At 43.1% G+C, this 20,094-nt stretch overlaps 1 protein-coding gene across 6 annotated transcripts in view; it reads right to left on the reverse strand.

Annotated features, from left to right (window-relative positions):
* Positions 1-20,068, reverse strand: part of LOC102369556 (histone RNA hairpin-binding protein-like) — a 21,901-nt gene extending 1,833 nt beyond the window's left edge. For 2 of the 6 annotated variants that reach the window (XM_006023796.3, XM_006023797.3), the window contains exons 1-10: positions 16,468-20,068; positions 15,916-16,032; positions 13,325-13,432; positions 12,357-12,488; positions 9,954-10,103; positions 7,597-7,731; positions 6,741-6,854; positions 5,457-5,567; positions 2,587-2,733; positions 763-956 (exon numbers count right to left, since the gene is read on the reverse strand). In XM_006023796.3, coding sequence (XP_006023858.2) covers positions 2,592-2,733; positions 5,457-5,567; positions 6,741-6,854; positions 7,597-7,731; positions 9,954-10,103; positions 12,357-12,488; positions 13,325-13,432; positions 15,916-16,032; positions 16,468-16,562 — 1,104 coding nt within the window. In that variant the 5' untranslated portion in view covers positions 16,563-20,068 and the 3' untranslated portion in view covers positions 763-956; positions 2,587-2,591. Of the gene's footprint in view, positions 1-762; positions 957-2,586; positions 2,734-4,460; positions 5,073-5,456; positions 5,568-6,740; positions 6,855-7,596; positions 7,732-9,953; positions 10,104-12,356; positions 12,489-13,324; positions 13,433-15,915; positions 16,033-16,467 lie in introns of those variants that run through there. The other 4 variants (XM_025204444.1, XM_006023798.3, XM_006023800.3 and 1 more) reach the window with 4 other exon arrangements.
* Positions 20,069-20,094: the final 26 nt, after the last annotated feature.

The following is a 20,094-nucleotide window of genomic DNA, read 5'->3' on the forward strand; positions in this document are numbered from 1 at the left end:
CTCCCAAATCATCCCTATCCAATACTTACCCAATTTCTTCCTGAAAACCTCCAGTGAAGGAGATTCCACAACTTCCCTGGGCAGTTTATTCCACTTCCTCACTGTTCTAACAGCAAGGAAGTCCTTCTCAAGATCTAGTCTGATGTGAAGCCACTACTTTGCATTCTGCTCTCTGTAGCAAGGGAAGAACAGTTGTTTTCCCTTTTCCTTATGGTAACCTTTCAGAAATTTAAAACAGCTATCAAGTTCCCCCTTAATTGCCCTTTCTCCAAGCTACACACTCAACTCTCTGTCTTTCCTTGTACAGCTTGCCTTTTAACCCCTTGATCATTTTTGTCATTCACCTCTGGACCCTAACTTCTCCACATCTGTCTTAAAATGTGGAGCCCAGGACTGCACACAACACTCTAGATAAGGCCAAGCTGGTGCTGAATGAAGTGGCCTTATCACCTTCCCCTGTCTTGCATGTAATATTCCTATTGATCCAGCCCAAAATAGCATTTGCTTTTTTTTTTTTTTTAAAGATGCTGCTTGATAAAATACATTTTTCTTTTTCCAGGAAACACTTGTCATATTAAAGTATTATTGTTACATTCCTTCAATGGTTTTAAATGGCCACAGCTTTTGGAATCACAAATACCTGGACTCCAAATATTTGTTTTTCTTCCCTCCCTGAAATGAAGGATTCAGTTACTGATCGTTTATAAGATATTTTTTCCTTTTTTTTTTGTTTTAAAAGTCAAAGCAAAAACAGTTCCTCACAGGGTTTCAGACAGGTTCCTGTGGGATGGTTTTCAAGAAACATTCAAATTCTTCAGGCGAGTCAAAAAAAAATCTTCTTTGGCTTTTGTAAATCAGATTTAAACACACTGGAAGCCAAACATCGTAGGGGAAGCTTCTCTTTAAAAGTAGATCTTGATATCTGAACAAATCCCAGTGTCGCTTCATAATTTCACCTTTTTAAAACACAGAAAGAGAAATAATGGTAAATTTACTTTTTGTATCTATATGTCCCATGAATTATCTTTCTATATAAACATTGGCCAAAAGGAGAATAACAGTGTATCCCATTATATTTTTTATTCAGTTTATTTAGTTTACAGGAATGAAAGACTATCAGTGTATTTTCCACATGAACTATAAGTTGCAAAAGACTCAATTCACCACTGTCCTATATCTTGTGTTCCATTGTTTGCCTTCGTTTATACCTGTGTAACTTAATACAAATTTAAGGTAGTGGAGGAGCAGACCCCAAATGTCTTGGATTTTTTTCCCCCTCCTAAACAGAGTTCCTCATGCTCTGCAATCAGTTCTCAACCCTCAGTGTTTTTTACCACTGGTCATTATAGCTTGTTAATTTTCTTTTTGGAATTCTTTAGATTGAACAAATAAGAGTCACTTGATTCCTCTCTCCTTCTTGGGGGAAAAAGGTGCACTGCAAGTTTAAATTTAAAATGAAAGCGTCACTACATTAAAAATAAGCTACACTATCTTTTTTAAATGGAGACAAACATGTTTCTTTAATTTGAATGAATCTAAGGAAGCCCAATTGTTGATACTGTACTGACACTTTACTCTCTTGTACCCGTAAAATAATTTGGAGGCAGTGTGGTTTTTTTCATTTAGTTGAAAAAAAAAATCACACTTCTGCCACCACATGTGCAGGGGGCTGCCACTTTGACATTACAAATCAGAAAATGCAAGTTAAAGCATTCAACAGAAAACTTGCCATCTCTTATGCAAATTTAGTTTTGCTTAAAGAAAGTACTGTTGGGTTAATTCCCCCACAGGTCTTAAAATTCTATTTGGCTGGTTTTTGAATACTCGGAGAATGGAAGGATGAAAATCTAGTAGGTTTTACAAGCTGGGAAAGCAAACAGCCATAGTCAGCACTGACCCAGGAAATCACAGTCAAGATAAGTAGGTAGGAACAAATGCAGCAACCCCTGCTCAATGACTGAGACACTGCCAGAGACCTGGGAGATGGAAATTGGAAGCAGCTAGTAGACTCAGTCTTCTGTGTAAAAGCAATGTTTAAAACCAGAGTTCTTTCACTAATTTCCCCCAAAAAATCTGCCATGACTCAGCTCTCCACATGATACATAAGAAAGATATGCAATATCTTTCCTCCTCTCCCCACCTGGACCATTCTCCAGATGTGTACAACACTGAATAAAAATGATTCCTGTCAACAAGTAACACGTCCCATTCTGCAGCATTCTTCCAGCCCTTTACTGGCAGGATTAGATGGTGCAGCACTCACCAGGAACAATATACTTGTTTTGCAAACAGTTAGAAAGCATGTATTCTGAACAATCTGCCTATCAAAAGCTAGGGATGTTACTAAAATATGGTGCTCTTTCAGCTGGTTTGTGACAATTTGGATGAGATGTGTCGTGCAGCATAACAATGGCTTGAAAACAGATCCATGCTGTGTGACAGTTTCTTTGAGGTTTGACACTCTGATAAAACAAGATATTTAATAATTCAGCTAGTGAGCAGGCTAGAAAAAAAGCTTTCATTTTAACTTTAGCACAATGACCTGATTCTTTCACCTGTGCAGTTTGGACTGTTAATCATACATACACTGCTCATAAATCTGTTTCTTTTTCGTTGTAGGAATCCTTGGAGTCCAGATCTGTCTTCCAAGGTTTGATCTGCTGATCGCAGGAGGTCAAGCTGCACTTACATTCATTTTGTGTCCCTGAAGGAAGTCCTTCTTCTTTAATGCTTCTATTTATAAAGACGTATTAGATGTTTTCAAACTTTAAATTAGCACTTTTTAAAAGCAGATCACATTGCCCAATTTCACTGTCAACTGGAAGCTTGCTCTTTCAAGGGACCAGTTCAGAGACCACTGAAATCATATGAAGAACTGTCACTGACATTACTGATTGGCTCTTAATGATACACATCTAAACTCTAAAACTGATAAACCAATCACAATATCGAAATACTAACTCAGCATTCGATTTTTAGTAGAGGTGCAATGATATATCGGTCCATATCATATCGGCACCAATAAATGGGAAATTGACATTATTGGCAATCGGCTTTTTTTGACCGATGTGGCCGATAATGTTGCTGATAAATGCTGCGTGCATACATTCAGCCACAGCATGCACACGGCTGGCTAGCCCGGCACCTTGGACAGCGGTGTCTGGCTGGTAAGTCTGTTGGAGGAGAAGAAGCAGAGGGTGGGGGGCAGATTAAGGCCCCCGCTGTGACAGAGGAGGGAGGCTGGGGCTGGGACAGATGCTGCCCAGCTGGGGCGGGGCGTAGTACAGAACGGAGCTGTGAGTGGTTCATCCGGGGGAGCACAGGAAGGGGGGAGGGGAAGGGGTGGCTCCCACCACTCCACGCACCCCTGGGGAAGGCATGGGGGGTGTGCCCCCCCAGATCCATGCGTGGGGTGAAGGCAGGTTGCCACTGTGGGCCAGGGCCAGGGGCAGCGCTAGGCTCTTTCCGGCCAGGGGCGGGTTGAGCCCGGGCTGTGCTTGGGCTGGGCAGCAGTGGCACTGGGAGAGGAAGCTAAGTGATGGGCTACAGTCCCCCTCCCAGCGCTGCCAATGCCTGCCTCAAGAGCAGCCCTGGCCCAACCCCCGCTGCCGGGGAGAGCCCAGCGCCGAACCCAGCTCACAGCGGCAGCCTGCCTTCACCCTGCACTTAGTTCTGGAGGAGCACAGTCCCTCCATGCATCCCTGGGGGTGCAAACAATGGCAAGAGCTGCCTGCCTCCCCACGCCCCCTGGACAAGCTGCTCATGGCTCCATCCTGTGCCCTGCCTGCCCCAGCCCCCCTCCTCCCCTACCACGGGGGCCTCAATCTGTGTCCCCCCCACTCAATACATACTTTCCCACCCCTTTCCCACCAGCAGACTTACCAGCCGGATGCTACTGTCCAAGCTGCCCGGCTGCATATCGGCAATCGGATTGGTATCAGTCGATATGACTCATTAATAATTAGCTGTCGGTATTGGCCCAAAACATCTTTATCTGTGCACCCCTAATTTTTAGTAGGCTGTAACACAGGATGCTAAGAGACGACTATCAGGTGGTCATAACTATAAAATATCACAGTAAGATATTAGATTAATTAAGCTCTCAATTCACATCTTTACCAATTACCACTGCTGTACTCAAGGAGTTGTCTCCTCTATTTGATACTACAGTGAAATGAAAATATGTTAGAAATGTTTTTATTAGTCATTGCTGCAAATGCAGCATTGTGACTTCATTGCAGAATGAAGGGAAAACCATCACTCAGGAAAGCCATTACTGAAAGCATATTTTCAAAGGAATAAGGAAAGATTTTTCTACTTATTAATAATACAGGAAAAAACAAAATAAAGGTAAAAATATGTATTCCCAGTTCATAGTTGAATGGATTATAAAGGAAATTGGCATGCTAATCTAGAGAACAGGAATGAAGTGGATTCAGCAAAAGTTAAAAGAGGGTGCTGGGAGTATCATTCTGGCTATGTCCCATGAAAACAAGTTCTGCAGACAACTTGTCAGACCTTCCTCAGTAGTCCTGGCAGAGACTAAAGAAGGGAGATCCACACCCCACAATCCAGTGAGACTGACTGCCTTACTGGAGGAAAGTGCTGCAGGAGGTTCCATTTATTATTCTTCAATTTTTTTTTATTCATCCTTAAATAATACACAAAAGGCTCTTGGCTTAGTGGTTTAACAACAGTACATTTTATCCCCATGCAGGAGACTGGCTCAAGAGGGATGTCTGACTGAAGTCTTCTCTTGTCTACTGCTGAGGATTGACCGTGAGCATCATTTAACTGAAAAGGTCCGTGGTAAAAATGAAATGGATGCACAGTGAGTTGGGGAAAATACTGACCAAGGAAGAGGCATAAATACAGATTATTCCAGCTATACCAGCCAGAAGTTTGAAGTAAACAAATAGATGGACCTTCCTCACAACAGACTAAATGTAGTAGAAAACATAAGAAGTTGTCATACACTTGCCTTGCTATTTCTTTAATCTTTTTCCTCATTATTTTATCTTCAGCACCCACATTTCTTCAGTCAGAACACCTCGAAAGGGGGCTACAGTTTTCTGATAACATACACGCAAAGTTTAAACCGCCAAATAAAGCAGCAGCCTTTTATGTCTCACTTTCACCTCAACAGTAGCTGAAGACTAATGCATTTACTTTGGTTACTTAGCTAAATACCTTTACTAATGTGATAAAGTGACACCTGTATCAAATCATAATTTTCAGTTTATTCTCTGAAAGACTGTGTTCTGTCACATACATTGCACTTGCAGTGAAGCAGTGTATTAAGGACAGCCTTCATTCAAGCTACATACATTTTAAAACCATCTTTAAGTATACCCAGTAGACACTGCAACCCAATTTGCAATTATGTCTTTAAAGATATCTTTACACCTAACTTAATACTTCTAAAAATGCTGCAGTGTATAGCGTATGCTTTATACCTCTCCAGTGTCGAATCCGATTTTCTGCACTCTTCTCTGTCAAATACAAAGTCAGGTTCGTTCTGTATTTCACGGTTCCGCCCTTGAGAAGGTCTGGGTGGCAGCTGAAAACTGCAGAGAAGCAAACGCAAACATTAGCTGTTAGGTACAATACTGTGTCCAACGAGGCAAAAAGGTAGAAGCTTGTGACTGCTGCATTTAATAAGTAAAAAGTCAATTATTAGCAGGCCTGATTCTACAAAATACAGATTATGCTTCACTTCCTTGAAGTCAGTGGGAACAAAAGGGGCCCAACATCTTTGCAGTATCAGATCCTGAGAAAAGGAAGTTTTAATAGCAAATAGACAGGAGCCAGGTTGGAAAGTGTCACAGAACCAAGAACAGGCATCACATTTAAGGAGCTTGGAGAAAAAAGGAGGGGCACAAGCCAAGAGAGAAACAGTTGGGCGACCAGAGACAGTATCTTAAGGAGAGAGATCCACCAGGATAAAGGTGGAAAGAGAAGAACTAAATGAAACAGTGAAAGTGGGGATGGTTAAAAGTAAGCTTACAGAAATGTTAAGGATATATGGGAAGGGATTTGTAGCATGAGAAGATATGAATAGCACCATGGTATTTACTTGGTTACTTCTTTACCAAACTATTCTCATTTCACCATCTTCACCTGATGCTACCCAGTTTGATCTCCCTGTAAGTGCCTCCTGACCTCCAAATTCAGTAAAACTAGGCAGAAATTGAAACAGTCTAAAAAAGAAACAATGAATCAAGCTCACAACATCATTTAAAGGGCGTTTATCTTCTTCACCTAGGTGCACATTAGAGGAACAAACAGTGCATATAAGCATTGGCCACAATGATGCAAATGTACACATCACCATCAGTGTATGTAGCATTATAAAATGTGAACAGTACTAAGAAGCTGGTTTCTGTTCCAATACACAGTCTAAAACAGCGGTTCCCAATCTCGGGTTGTGACCCAAATGAAGGTTGCAGAGGCAATTGACTTATTTAGATTGAAGATATCTTCCACGCTTGCACTACATAGCCTACAGCTAAAGATACTTCACTCTCACAGTGAAACGCACAAACTATTTTACATCGTGCTACACAATGGTTCTGACAAAGTTAAGAATTTTTTTTCCTGTTAAAGTCACAGCACACTTTTAGATAAAATTGCAGCCATTAGGAATGTGTTTTATAGAAGCCCAGTCAATAAAGTACAAAAACAAACAAACAGTTGAACATTTCAGTAAGCTATGCCAATATGTTAGCTGGACTTTATACCTCTCCAGGCTGTTCTCTTGATGTCTATACGGGTTTTTGCCATCAGACATGGGGGAATCGGGATCGTTCTGTTTTCTGCGTTTCCATACTGGAGAAGAATCTGGTGAATGACTGCTGTAAATGTAAGAAACATGGATACAGCATTTATCTCTTTTGCTCGTTCCATCGGTCATAGGTGGTGCCTCAGCTAGGTTTACTTTGTAGATATTTTTATGGTTGTTTCCTACCGTTACTGTATGATACGCAGAGAATAGCTGAAGAAAACAAAGATGTTTTGGATGCACGCCAACAACTGCTTTTGAACCAAGGCATTTGCTCTCCACCAAGGAAGTAGTTCTTGGTGCATAACTGTCCATCTCACAGAATGCAGTACTGCAGCAATGGATAGGGCTTGAAACTGAAACCACACAACCCTACACGCAGTGCCTTCTAGCTCAGAGTGAAGGCATGCCAATGGGACCACATGAAGAACCTTACTACCACTTTACATGCTGTTCCAAGACTGAATGCTAGTTAGGGACGTCAGTCTTGCTCTCAAAGGTGCTACATGTTCTACCTTTAGATTCAATGGCTAGAGATACTTTAGCATTCAACTACAAAAATATACAGCTAGCCCCAACTACTGTAATTCCTTTTTTCTATAATTACAGCAATGACTACTCCTAGTATCTTGGCACAGTCAGCATTTTCCACCACAAAAGCACCGACTGCAACACGATCAAGTACAGAGTTGCCAAACAGGGCAATTATGTCCTGGCTTCCTCTCTATATCGAGTAGCTTGTTAATGAAAATTGACTTTAGCAGCCACATCATGCACTGTTCCAGTAATCCCAACAGGAAAGTAGTACTTCATACCTCTCAGGCCCATAATCTGAATGCTCGCCTTGGTTTTCATATGAATTTCTGTTCTGCTTTTCAAACTCAGAGGAATCAGGGTCATTCGTGTCTCTGCAGTGCCGTTCCTGAGAACTGCCTGGAGGGTCTGTGCTACTGAAAAATGAAAACCAGCAGTTACTGAAGTCCTGCGGTATTAACTTCATTATGAGAACACAACTGGAGTTACAGTAATAATAAGCACAAGACTTTTAATTCCCAAAAAGTGGTAATGAAAAATGTAAATTGTTTTTGTTGTGTTGTAATACAGTTGTTACATTGTTGTCTCCTTCATTTGTGACCTTAAAATCAATATTAAAAAGTTGATTTAATTGGGCAACACCTTATGCAGAAGCTCAACCTTCAAAAAAACACACAAAATGACCCTCACCCCAAGATATGCATCTAGCAGTCAACTTCAGCAACAATTAACATTCTATATTAACAGACTTGCACCAGCACTCTCATTGGGCATCACTGCACATCACCTGGACAAGGGGGAAGAGATTAATGTCATATATTTTGACAAAAGTCAAAATCGAGTCTTAAAAAATTCTTTGATCTGGTATCCCATGATCATCTCTTGGCAAAACTGGCTAACTGCGGTCTTGGCCTCACCATGATCCGCTGGCTGGGGAATTGGCTCCGTGGTAGGACCCAGAGGGTGGTGGCTGACGGAAGTCAATCATCGTGGTGTGCTATGACCAGTGGGGTCCCTCAAGGCTCTGTCCTTGGGCCTATACTATTCAACATCTTCATTAATGATGTGGACATTGGTATCAGAAGCGGACTGGCCAAGTTCGGCAACGACACCAAACTCTGGGGTAAAGTGTCCACACCCAAGGACAGGAGGGTGATCCAGGCTGACCTTGACAGGCTCATGAAATGGGCGGATGAGAACCTGATGGTGTTTAACACCGAAAAATGCAAGGTCCTCCACCTTGGGAGGAAAAACCTGCAGCATCCTTATAGGCTCGGCAGTGCTACGCTGGCTAGCACTACGGATGAAAGGGACTTGGGGGTCATGATTGACCACAAGATGAACATGAGCCTTCAATGTGATGCTGCAGCTAGTAAAGCGAGCAAAATGCTGGCTTGCATCCACAGATGCTTCTCAAGCAAATCCCAGGACGTCATTCTCCCACTGTACTCAACCTTGGTGAGGCTGCAGCTGGAGTATTGCATTCAGTTTTGGACTCCGCAAAGGATGTGGAGAAGCTTGAGAGAGTCCAGAGGAGAGCCATGTGCATGATCAAAGGTCAGGAAAACAGGCCTTATGAAGACAGGCTGAGAGCCATGGGACTCTTCAGCCTGGAAAAGCGCAGACTCAGGGGTGATCTGGTGGCCACCTATATGTTTATCAGGGGTGCTCACCAGGATTTGGGGAAATGTCTGTTCACCAGAGCACCCCAAGGGATGACAAGGTCAAACGGTCACAAACTCCTCCATGACCGTTTCAGGCTGGACATAAGGAAGAACTTTTTTACTGTCCGAGCCCCCAAGGTTTGGAATAGACTGCCACCAGAGGTGGTTCAAGCACCTACATTGAATGCCTTCAAGACACATTTGGATGCTTCTCTTGCTGGGATCCTATGACCCCAGCTGACTTCCTGCCCCTGAGGCAGGGGGCTGGACTCGATCTTCTGAGGTCCCATCCAGCCCTAATGTCTATGAATCTATGAACATATGCTCCGGGATAGGGAAGTGTTTTAATTAGAGCGGCCACAGGGGACACTGTATACACAAGACGGTGCAGCACACTGGAGCATTTTGATCAGAACGGTCCAGTAGACTTGATTAATCGAGTCTGCTCCAACGTGTTCTAATTAGACGTGTTGGAGCACGTGTAAAAGCGCCCATCATCCCCCTCAAATTCTCTAATAATATAAGGGGAGGTCTATGCAGTTTCTTCACTATGATCCAGAAACTTTTACTGTATGACTTGCACAGGAAAGAGGGGAATGCTACTATCAAGTCCAAATGCCAGTAACAGCAATAACAAAGCCTCAAATTACCTGAAACTTCCTCAAAGGAGTGCATTTCCTTTCTGCCCTTGGGGAAGAGAGATGGCTACCACAAGGGTTACCAAAAACTCCTTTCCCCACAGGATTATTTGGGGATATATCTAGGCTAAACATTAGGAAAAATCTTTAAAATAATTTTAAGGAAAGTTAATATAATGAAACAGGATACCAATGGAGAGTGTGGTAGAGCCCTACATGAACCTGGGACAGATTCCCACCTACCCCACCCCAATTTAGGTAAGGCTTAAAGAAAACCAAATCAAGCCCATTAAGAAACAGGAATAAGAGACTGCATGCTGCTTCATCCATACGCACATTGGCTGCAGATCCCAGTTTTCTTCAGTAGGGGGGTCCCAAGCATGAAGTGCTATCTTCCACAGCCTGATCTGCTGGTCCCAGGATCTGCGGCTGTACTTCTTAAATTTGTTGGGGGTCCTAGGGTGAACTCCTGGTATCCGTTGGCTCCTACACAAACAACCATGTCAACATGTCTGAATACTCAGTGTTCAATTCTATAACTGATACATCACGGACACAGACAAACATACAAAACATGGGACTATGTGGTTAAGAGTTACTAATGCATACTACAGGAAGTTATTGCAACAGGTATTGTTATACTTCCTGTGCAGACTGTGGGGATTTCAAAAAGATTATCCAGATGCTGTAGGCACCATTAGCAATTCAATAGGTGGTATGCTTCGAAAGAGTAATACTGAACTAGTGTTACTCCAAGTTGAGGTTAGAGGGGCACTGCACAACTAGGGGCAACATCGTTGTCTCTTGTACTCAAGATCCTGCCTGCCCATGATCTCTTGAGGGCCCAGCCGTTCTTCAACCACCAAGAAAAACATGCCTGCTTTTCTTGGTTCATTTTAGAGTAGATTTTCTGTGGGGTCAAGAAGGAATAAAAAGCATATTATACCTCGGCTAAAACATAGTGTATTTTATCACATACAACACACACCTATCCCCCTGAAATTCATCTGTTGGAAATTGGAGTGAGCATGATATTTGAGGAAATATGGTAACAGCAATTTCTGCAGCTTAACCCTCTGCCAGGAGGCAGTGAAAGTTAAAAGTAAAGCTGTGTATGCTGCATTCAGGGCTCCTCAGGTGTTAGATCTGATGCCCTGACTGGGGACCATGCAGGTCACGGTGGAGGTTTAAACTAGGGATCCACCGACAGAGATTTTTTGGGCTGATACCGAGGGTCGATTCCTAAACAGCCATTATGGTCAATATCGATCTGATTGCTGATATGCAGACCAGCAGCTTGGAGAGCAGCATCCAGCTGGTAAGTCTGTTGTGGGGGAATGGGCGAAGGGAGAGGGGCAGATTGAGTCCCCCACAGTGAGGACGGAAGTGTTGCTGAGGTTGGGGCTGCACAGCCAGAGTGGGGTGGGGTTGTCCGGGGGATGCTGATGGGAGGTGAGCAGCCCTCACCATTGCACGTAACCCAGGAGGGCATGGGGGGCATGTGCCCCTGGGATCTGTGCATGAGGCGAGGGTGGGCTGCCATTGTGAGCTGAGGCTGGGGGTGGCACCTGGCTCTTCCTGGCGGGGGGGTGGGGCTGAGCCAGGGCTGTGCTTGGGGCAGGCAGTGGCACTATGACTGGGGCTATGGCAAATTTTGGGGTCACTAGCCTCCCCTGTAACTCCCCTCCTAGCCGCACATCTCAAGTGCAGCCCCAGCCCAGTTACCCCTCTGGAAGAGTCCGGCACTGCCCCAGCCTGCAGCGGCAGCCTGCCCTCGCCCTATGCACAGATCCAGGGGGCACATGCCCCCCATGCCGTCCTGGGGTGCATACAGTAGCCAAGCCACCCCCCAGATGAACTGCGGCTCCATCTCACTCCCTACCCTGTCCTGCCCCAGCTTTGCAGCACATGCCCCTGCTTCAGCTCCATTCCCTCCCTCACCGTGGGGGCCTCGGTCTGCCCCCCACGATGGCCCTTTCTTCCCCAAGGTCCCTTCTCCCACAACAAGCTTACCAGCTGGATGCAGCTTTTCACGCTGACATGCTGCATGGTGGCTGTACGCATGCATGTGGCATTTATCGGCGACATTATCAGCCACATCAGCCAAAAAAAATGATTTCCGATAATGTCAATTTTCCTTATATCAGTGCCAATATGATATGGGACCGATGTATCGGTGTACCTCTAGTTTAAATTGCTCCCCAGTCTCTCTCAGCAACCCCCCTGGCCTCCAGCTCAGCTTCTCAGCTTCCCTCCAGCCAAGGGCTCACTCTAGCACCTCTCAGCTTCTGACCTGAGCCACTGCAGGCATGTGGTCGCATTTCCAGAATCAAAGGCAAACATCTATTCACTTGCTTGCCAGTTCAATTTATGCAGGTTAGACTAACCTGCAAAGCTTTAATTGATTCAGGTTCGGGTTTTTTGAATGTCTGACTTAGCCTTTGTGGCAGGTTCACATTCAAAAAGAAATGCAAGGATAAGGGCTTTATGATGGGTACCTACAGTGGAATCAATGCCTGTTTTTGCCTAGATATGCTTTCCTATTTGCTTGCTCAGATGTATAAAATCCCCATTTAAGTTGGCCATTCAAAAAAAAAGTTGCCTTTATGCAAATCTGGCAGACGCATTCATTTTACGTTACTTTGATTTAAAAACCCAGTCATGCAAGATCTGCACGCACATCAGCTGTAAGTGGACATTCAACAACAGGAACATATAACGCACATAACTGCAACTTACTTTGGGACTTCTTTAATGTATCTATCATACGCAAGTGTGTTTTTCCCAAAATTGATCTGTTTTTGTCTTCTCCTCAAAACCACTTCATCCGTTTCCCTTTCCACTGGTTTGGTAGAGTCATTTGAAACAGAGCTAGGAAAAAAATATAGTTGAAATGCAAAGCCATAGCTTTTATACTACACACTAGAGCTACAGAAGTTCTTAAAAGCATCAGGCATGATTCTCTCATTTTCACGTCTGTAAATAAAGGCAATTGACGTCACTGGGGTGAAACAAATGGAAAACTAGAATTAAGAGATGATGCAGGTTGTCTCCCCTGACGAAGTAATTATTTTTGATTTAACATGCAAGTTAGCCCATGTCTGCAGACTATAGAAGTACCATACCAGAAACTGAAGGTCAGTTCTGAAACAAGGAAACCACTGGTAGCTGATGCTGATGTGCTCACATAACATCCTCCTACGAATTTAAGTTATAGGTCTCCATAAAGCAGAATGTGGGAAAACTTGGCCTGTGTTATAAGGAGGCCAGATTAAATCATTTTATGGCTTTCTCTGAAACTATGAAGCTACAATGAGAAAAGGAAAATTCCTTATATACTGGAAGACGCTTCAAGCGAAAACCTACTGTACTTCATGGATAAGCAATTTGCTGTTTAAAAGCAACAGAATTTGGGATGATGTTGCCAGTGATTTTTGAAGTAGTTCCAAAGAGAATTTCTGACTGCCTTCAAGTTTCATTTTGAATTGAAAGTTTGAGAATTTATTTGGGCCTAAAGGTTCAACTCAATATTGAGAAATTCAAGAGAAGTTAGGAAGAGAAGAGTCAAGATCCAGGAAAATATTACTGACTTATTTCCTACCCATGTTTACAAAGCTTTTGTTAATGTATGAAAAGTGCTCAGCGATCCCAGAAGAAAGGCAGAAAAGATGCAAAGTATTGTTATTAAATGATCATATGATACCTACTTTCCATATTTCTTTTTGTTCAATGTCTTCATGGTTTTGCCTTCTTCAACTGCGTTTCCCTTGTCTGAACAACTTGAAAGGGACCTAGAACCGTCTAATCCTGGAAAGCTGAAAAATAATTAAGGTACCATAAGCATCTCTTGCCAAATTTTTCCTCCTAATTTGTCATTTAACTGACAGCACTTTAGGGTCTCTTTAATAGCCCAGTTTCGTGGGGCTGAAAAGTAAATGTGAAATTTAAAATTACTTTAAGGAACACTGCCATCAGCAGCAAAGCAAGGACATAATTAGGAGGGAAATCCTCTTTAAGTAGTATGGGATCCCACAATAAGAGCAATTTAAAGTTATTAATGTAATATTAATCATTTTTCTTTTGAGTTTCCCCAATGTTTTTCTTCTCTTAGGAAGCTGTACAATCTGACACCCAAAGTAGTTCAAACTCTATGAGTATCCTGCAACTTTGTAGGACATAAGGGGTAGAGTGAAGAGTTTCTCTCAACCAACTAATTAGCGTTTAACTTTTCAGCCATATTTTGACTATGCGCCCCTGCCCACCTTTCTAATGGTAATCCCTTGTCCACTAAATCCACCTCTGTGTGCTGTTATGTTATCCATCAATCATATCCTCTCTTGCTTTTGTTTTCCAGTACTTGATACATGGTGCTGGTCAGAACAAAGAGGTACTTGAGTTCTGTATAATGCAAAGACTGAGTGGATACATATTCCTCTTAAACTACCAGAAATTGAAGGTGGTGTCACTACCTGCACATTTGTGTCAAGATCTTCATATTACCCTCAATAATTTAAGTATTTTTTATTACTTAATAATAAAAGTATTACTATTCCTAAAGACTCAAGAATCTCTACTAGTACATACTGGATTCTTCTTAACCTTTCTTCAGTTATAATCAAGAGATGCATTTATCATTTTTCCATATTCCCTTCGATACCGTTTCTTCCATAACTTGTGCAACACAATACTCAAAACTGTATAAAATACTCTAGAAATGTGGTACTTAGAACTGGACAAAGGACATCAACAGATTAAACTTTTATGCCACTGCAAAAAGATATATATATATATATATATATATTTAAAATGGACAGATACAAGCTCCTAAATCTGGGTAACTTTGTCTAATCCAGTGGAGAAGTATGCCTAAAGGGATCAGGGATAAAACTAGCTGTATATATTATACTGGTTTAGGTTCTGCCTTTCCACGTTCTCTGTCCTCATCCAAAGTCTACCAGGAAGTTTGCTAGCCAGTGAGAACTCAATCTCTTCTAGCCTGTGTGCCATTCCATTCCCTTTGTGGCAACTGCCAAACATCAAGGATTACGTATTTATCTTCACCATTTCCCCTCCCATGCATCCAAAAATAAGCAAAATGGAGAACATGTGGAACAAAAGCCACCTCATCTCGCATTGTTCTAAGTGGTGCCCCCAAAAGGATATCAAGGAAATAAACTTTTACTTCCATATTATGGTGTCACTGAACAGTCAGCATATTAATAAAGTAAGCGACTGCCAATTTTATCTCATGGCTGTCCTCAATCACAGCAAAGGATATGACAACAACACACAAAAATGTACTGCTTCTTATAAAAATGTTCAACTACTACAGATGAAACTTCAAAGATACCAGCAAATAATGGTGTCAAATTACCACTTTACCAGGCATAAATTTCTCCCTTTCTTTGAGTAGAGTGCTTCCTGCTGTTATTACACGTATATAATAAATTAGGCAGACAGACCGAAAGCTCTCATATAACAGGTGTTATCTATATACAGGAGAAGCAAGATTTATTTTGGTAATATGTTTTGCTGGAGCAACTCCACTGTTAAAAGAGATGTTAGAAAAATGTTAGACAAGCTTGCAGGCACAAAATGCTTTTCTCTCTGGCCAGGGAAAGAAGCAGACCTGAAGAAGGGCATTTTGTGTCCAAAAGTTCATCTAACATCTCTCCCTACTATATAATTTGGTCAATAAACCATTACCAAACAAATCCTACTTCTTGCATATTCCTAGACCATCACGTCTACAATGGCACAGTATTATAAAGATGTATTGCTTGCTGGTTTTATGCTACTTATTTAAACATGATTTATTAAATGTAATAAAAGAGTCAAGTCCAAAAATTGTGTTTCTCAAGAAAAAAAAAAAAAGAGACAACTGCACTTCATTTGGGGGTGTTTCAGTAACTCAAGTAACTGAACCCCCAACACTCTTTTCACATCACAATTAGAAACGCACAAATTCAGGATGGAGTTTTACCCCATGATCACAGGGGCACAAATTTGCCTTCCTCTGCAGCAGGGCCAGGGGTGGCCCTCTACCTGGGCTCTCTTGAGCCTATCCTGGCATTTCACAGAAGCAGGGCTGTTGGCTGCCGTGGTTCCCTGCTTTACCTGTGGCAGGTTAGGGTGTTATGTATCAGGGTCGACAGTAGTCTTGTGTAGAGTTCAGATGATGGTTTGTATGGGATGGCTTGGATAGGGATGATCCTGCCTCAGGCAGGGGGCTGGAGCAGGTGACCTCTGGAAGTCCCATTCGGCCCTACTTCTCTACGATTCAACCGACATGGCGCACCTCTCTACCCTGTCGTCCAAGCGTCCACCGTGACGTTCATCCGAGGCAGAGGAACCCGAGTCATTCCCGCTCCTGCGTTTCTGTCCTTGGGCCCAGAGGGCCGAAGGTCGCGCAGCGCTAGAAAAGACGAATCTCTTTTAGGAGTCAAGTGGGATAAACTTATTGCACCATCAACTTATTGGGCTGCAACAATGGCTGCTCCCCCCAAAGCCTGGAGAGCCGGCTGGTGGGGTGCAAAATGCCCCCGCAAACGTCACCGTGTTGGGCACCAAGCTGCTTCCCTCCATCGCTCTCCCCCAAAAGAGGAGGGAAGGGAGGAAAGAGACTAAGAGACACAAAGACTTGTACAGCCCCCAGGGCCCTGCCAGCCCAGGGGGGGGTCTCAAGCCATGTCCTACCCCAGCGAGCCCCGCCACTGCTTGGGCACGGACCACCCATCCTGGCTGCTAGCTCTTCCCTCCCCTGCCACCAATATAAAGCCCTGGCCCCGGACAGACGACCACAGAAATGCTCTCCCCCCCCCCCCACCTCCCCCTCCCGCCCCCCCCCCACCTGCACGTGCCGCCCGGGGCGCTCGGCTGCTGCCCGCTGTACATGGCCCAGCAGCAGCTGGAACAGCTGGGCTCCCCTGGAATGCTGACGCGCATGCGTCACCTGAGCACCGGGAAGACTGACAGCACCGCGCGCATGCGCCACCTGCGCTCCTCCGGGAAACTGACAGAACCATGCGCATGCGCCACCTGCGCTCTGCCGGGGAAACTGACAGCTCCGCGCGCGCACCACTTGCTGTCCTCCGGGCCCAATGACGCGCATGCGCAGTATTAGCATTACTCAGGCGCCTCCGGGAGCGCGCGACCACGCATGCCCGGAAGTCCGGGTCTTCCCCCATGCCCCTGAATTGGGGTGGAGAGGTTCAACCCGGAAGTGCTTGTGGCTGGATGCATTTAAAAGCTTCTTGCCTGTCAGTGGCTCAGTGAAACCCCTGCCCCACCAAGCCACTGGCTGAAGGGCAGTGCTGCAGGCCTGTGCGCAGCCCCTGAGCCTGGGGGACGATGTGGGCAGCACTGAGCCTGCAGCCGCACTGGGTGCAAGTGGGGCACAGTGAAGCGTGACACTATCCTACCCATGTGACACCAGGCCCCTAACTCAGGTTATTCCCCTCCAAATCACCCCGTTCTGTCTCCCGCTGTGCTTCAGTTGGGAAGAAATAAAACAGGAAACCAGGAACCTGAAAATCAAACGATCTTTTATTTGCCTCTGCAAACAGTTTTCAGATGACCTACTTCAATGCCATTAAACCTCTCGAAGACCGATCCAATAAAACGGTAGTGTTTTTAAAAGTATATAAACGATTTCAGTAAAAAAAATACACTAAGTCTTTGGAAGAAAGTGTTTTATAATAGATGTGAGGCACTCCCACCAACTAAACTGATCCTCAATGGGCATTAGGCCTGAATACAGCTCAAAAATCAAACCCATGTCCAGCCTGAGAAGCGGCACTGAGGACCTCATGGGAGGCGAGTCAGGTTTAACCTGGCTTTGGGGTGCAGGCAACCCCTGCTTAGCGCTCTTGATTGGTTCCTGAAAAACCGAGCGTTAAGCGAAACCTAAAGTACCTTTCGACCCAAGATGGCAACTGCAATTGTTTTTAATGACCCAAGATGACGACTATGAGCGTTATAACAAAACTCGCTGAGCACCAAGTGAAATTAGGTATCAATTTAAAATGAGCTTTATAGCAAATTAGCGCTAAGCGAAACAGCGTTAAGCAGGGGTTGCTTGTATACACAGAGATTTAATACAGTAAAAATATTCAAATCGGAAGTGACTGCATAATGGACCTCTGCCTTTGGACCATGTATTTTGGTTTCAAGTTATACAAAGCCTCATTATTGCAATTTCATTGCAACACAGATTTAATACACGACAGAAAGACAGACCTGCTGAGAAAGGCTTTTGCAGAGCAGTATGTCTGGTTTGGCAATAAGGAACGGACAACACTCTTCGCACCAAAATATCCTGGATTGTAGATGCTACAAGTCTAGCAATGGTATAAAAGAGTGAAGCTGAAGCCTATGTTTCAGAGGTGTTGGTTGTAGCTGTGTTGGTCTAAGGACATAGGCAGACAAAAGTTTTTTGGGTAAATCTCAGATCTTTTATTAGACCAGATAAAACTGTTGGAAAAATTCTTCTTTGCAAGCTTTTTTTTTTGTATCCAAAAGCTTGCAAAGAAGCTTGCAAAGAAGAATTTTTCCAACAGTTTTAGTTGGTCTAATAAAAGATATCAGATATGCCCAGCTTCAGAGAGAGTGGGAACTGGGAATCTCTGTGTACACATAGTTATGGATGTGCGGGAACATGTGCTTCAGAAAATTTGTCCATTGTAAATCCCAGTTTCAAGGTAATTATTATTTTGAAACAAATATTTTACACCACATCACAAAATGAGCTTGGCTAGTCTTTTAAAAAATGAGTCATGAAAATAATTCCTAAATATTGGTTTTATGCTTGGAGAGATTATCAGGACATGGTGGGATGTGACTAGGATGGCCATCACAGAGGACATTCTGGTTTTTTGCTACTCTGTCCTCCACTGATACAAACCCCAATACCTTCATGTCCTCTATTTTTCTCTTCAAAGGGGCCCAGAGTTCAGACTTCTACTTCTGCATCTCCTCCAAAAATCATACCTCCTCCAACTTCTGTTGTGCAAACTTGACTGAAATAAGAGGCACATTATCCTTATCTGCAAACATTACAGCAAAGTGGGGTGCAGAGATACATATCAGAAAGCAAAATTCAGCTCAGTATAATGGTGTACTGTAGGTTAGAATACTGCTAACACAATTTCAAAAAGACTTACCTGCCTATGAATCACTGGAGAATATTTAAAATTTTTGGTTAACACTTTGTATAATTTCAGACTAAGCACAAACCTATCTGAAGCTAAGCAATACAATTTGATTCTATTAAAAAAACCGGAAATGTCACTAAATATTTTTTGTGCAAGAGACTCAAGCCCATTCTGCCAGCCTCTATGACAAATTTCTACTCCATATGATCTGCTATTGCTGAAATATAGGCCCCAGAAAAGGATTATTAACTAATGTATATCAGAAATAATAGTGAGTACTGCATAATAAAAAGTGCGCATGTAACAGTTATGATGCATGCCCAGAAAAGGATTATGATGCATATCATAACAGTTGCATATGATGCATAACAGTTAAGATGCATGCTCAGTTATGACGCATGCCCAGAAAAGGATTATTATTAATTAATGTATGGGAGAAATAATAGCGAGTATCGCATAATAAAAAGTGTGAGTGTAACAGTTATGATGCATGCTCAAGTGATTATCCTACTTAAAGGAAAGCAGTTTTGCCATTTACAAATACATAATTAAAAAAATGGTTTATGTCGTGTCTGTTTTACGACTGAAACGTCAACCTGTGTTTTCACAAGTCCTCTCCACAATGTAAACTTCAGGCACTTTTATTACCATTACTTGGTATGCCAGGCTCTAAGTATACCCCATAAAGGTTTTTAAATAAATCTCCCATTATTGCAGCTCCCCTACTGGTACCATTTTTCAAACTACACTGTTTACCAGTCCAAAGCAGTCCTATATGACACAGTGATTTAAGTGCTTCCTACTAATGACACTTTATTGACTGTAGTACCTTTCCCGTTGTAGGATGGCACCAGTTGGAGGTATTAAGAAAGCTGGTTTGGACAAGGCAGTACAGAAAGACAGGCTAATACTTAGGTCTTGTCTGTAACAGGAAAAAAACCCACTCTGTTTTTCTGCGCTGATGTCACTCCATTTGCAGCAGTAATGATGGAAGCAATGGCATAAGCAGGACACAGGCAGTGTAGCAGTATTGTCTAAAGTAGGCCTGTCTACACTCATTTCTGTTCTTGCTACCAATAGTTCAAAATCTTTACAAATTACTCTGATGGAGACCCATCCTAAGAGCTGAGCAAAATTCTCCTATTATTGTAAAACAGTGACGTGCTTATAACTAGACTTGAAAATAATAAATAAAGTGCTAATCTGAAAAAGCATTTCAGTGCTGACAGACTTGAAACATCCAGCATGGATATATGTCCTTATCTTGTCCCAAAATCCTATTCATGGTGAAGCCTGTTTCTTAGGAAAAGGCTGCAGGTTTGGAA

The sequence above is a fragment of the Alligator sinensis genome, unplaced genomic scaffold (assembly GCF_000455745.1).
Source record: "Alligator sinensis unplaced genomic scaffold, ASM45574v1 scaffold445_2, whole genome shotgun sequence".
Lineage (NCBI taxonomy): Eukaryota > Metazoa > Chordata > Crocodylia > Alligatoridae > Alligator > Alligator sinensis.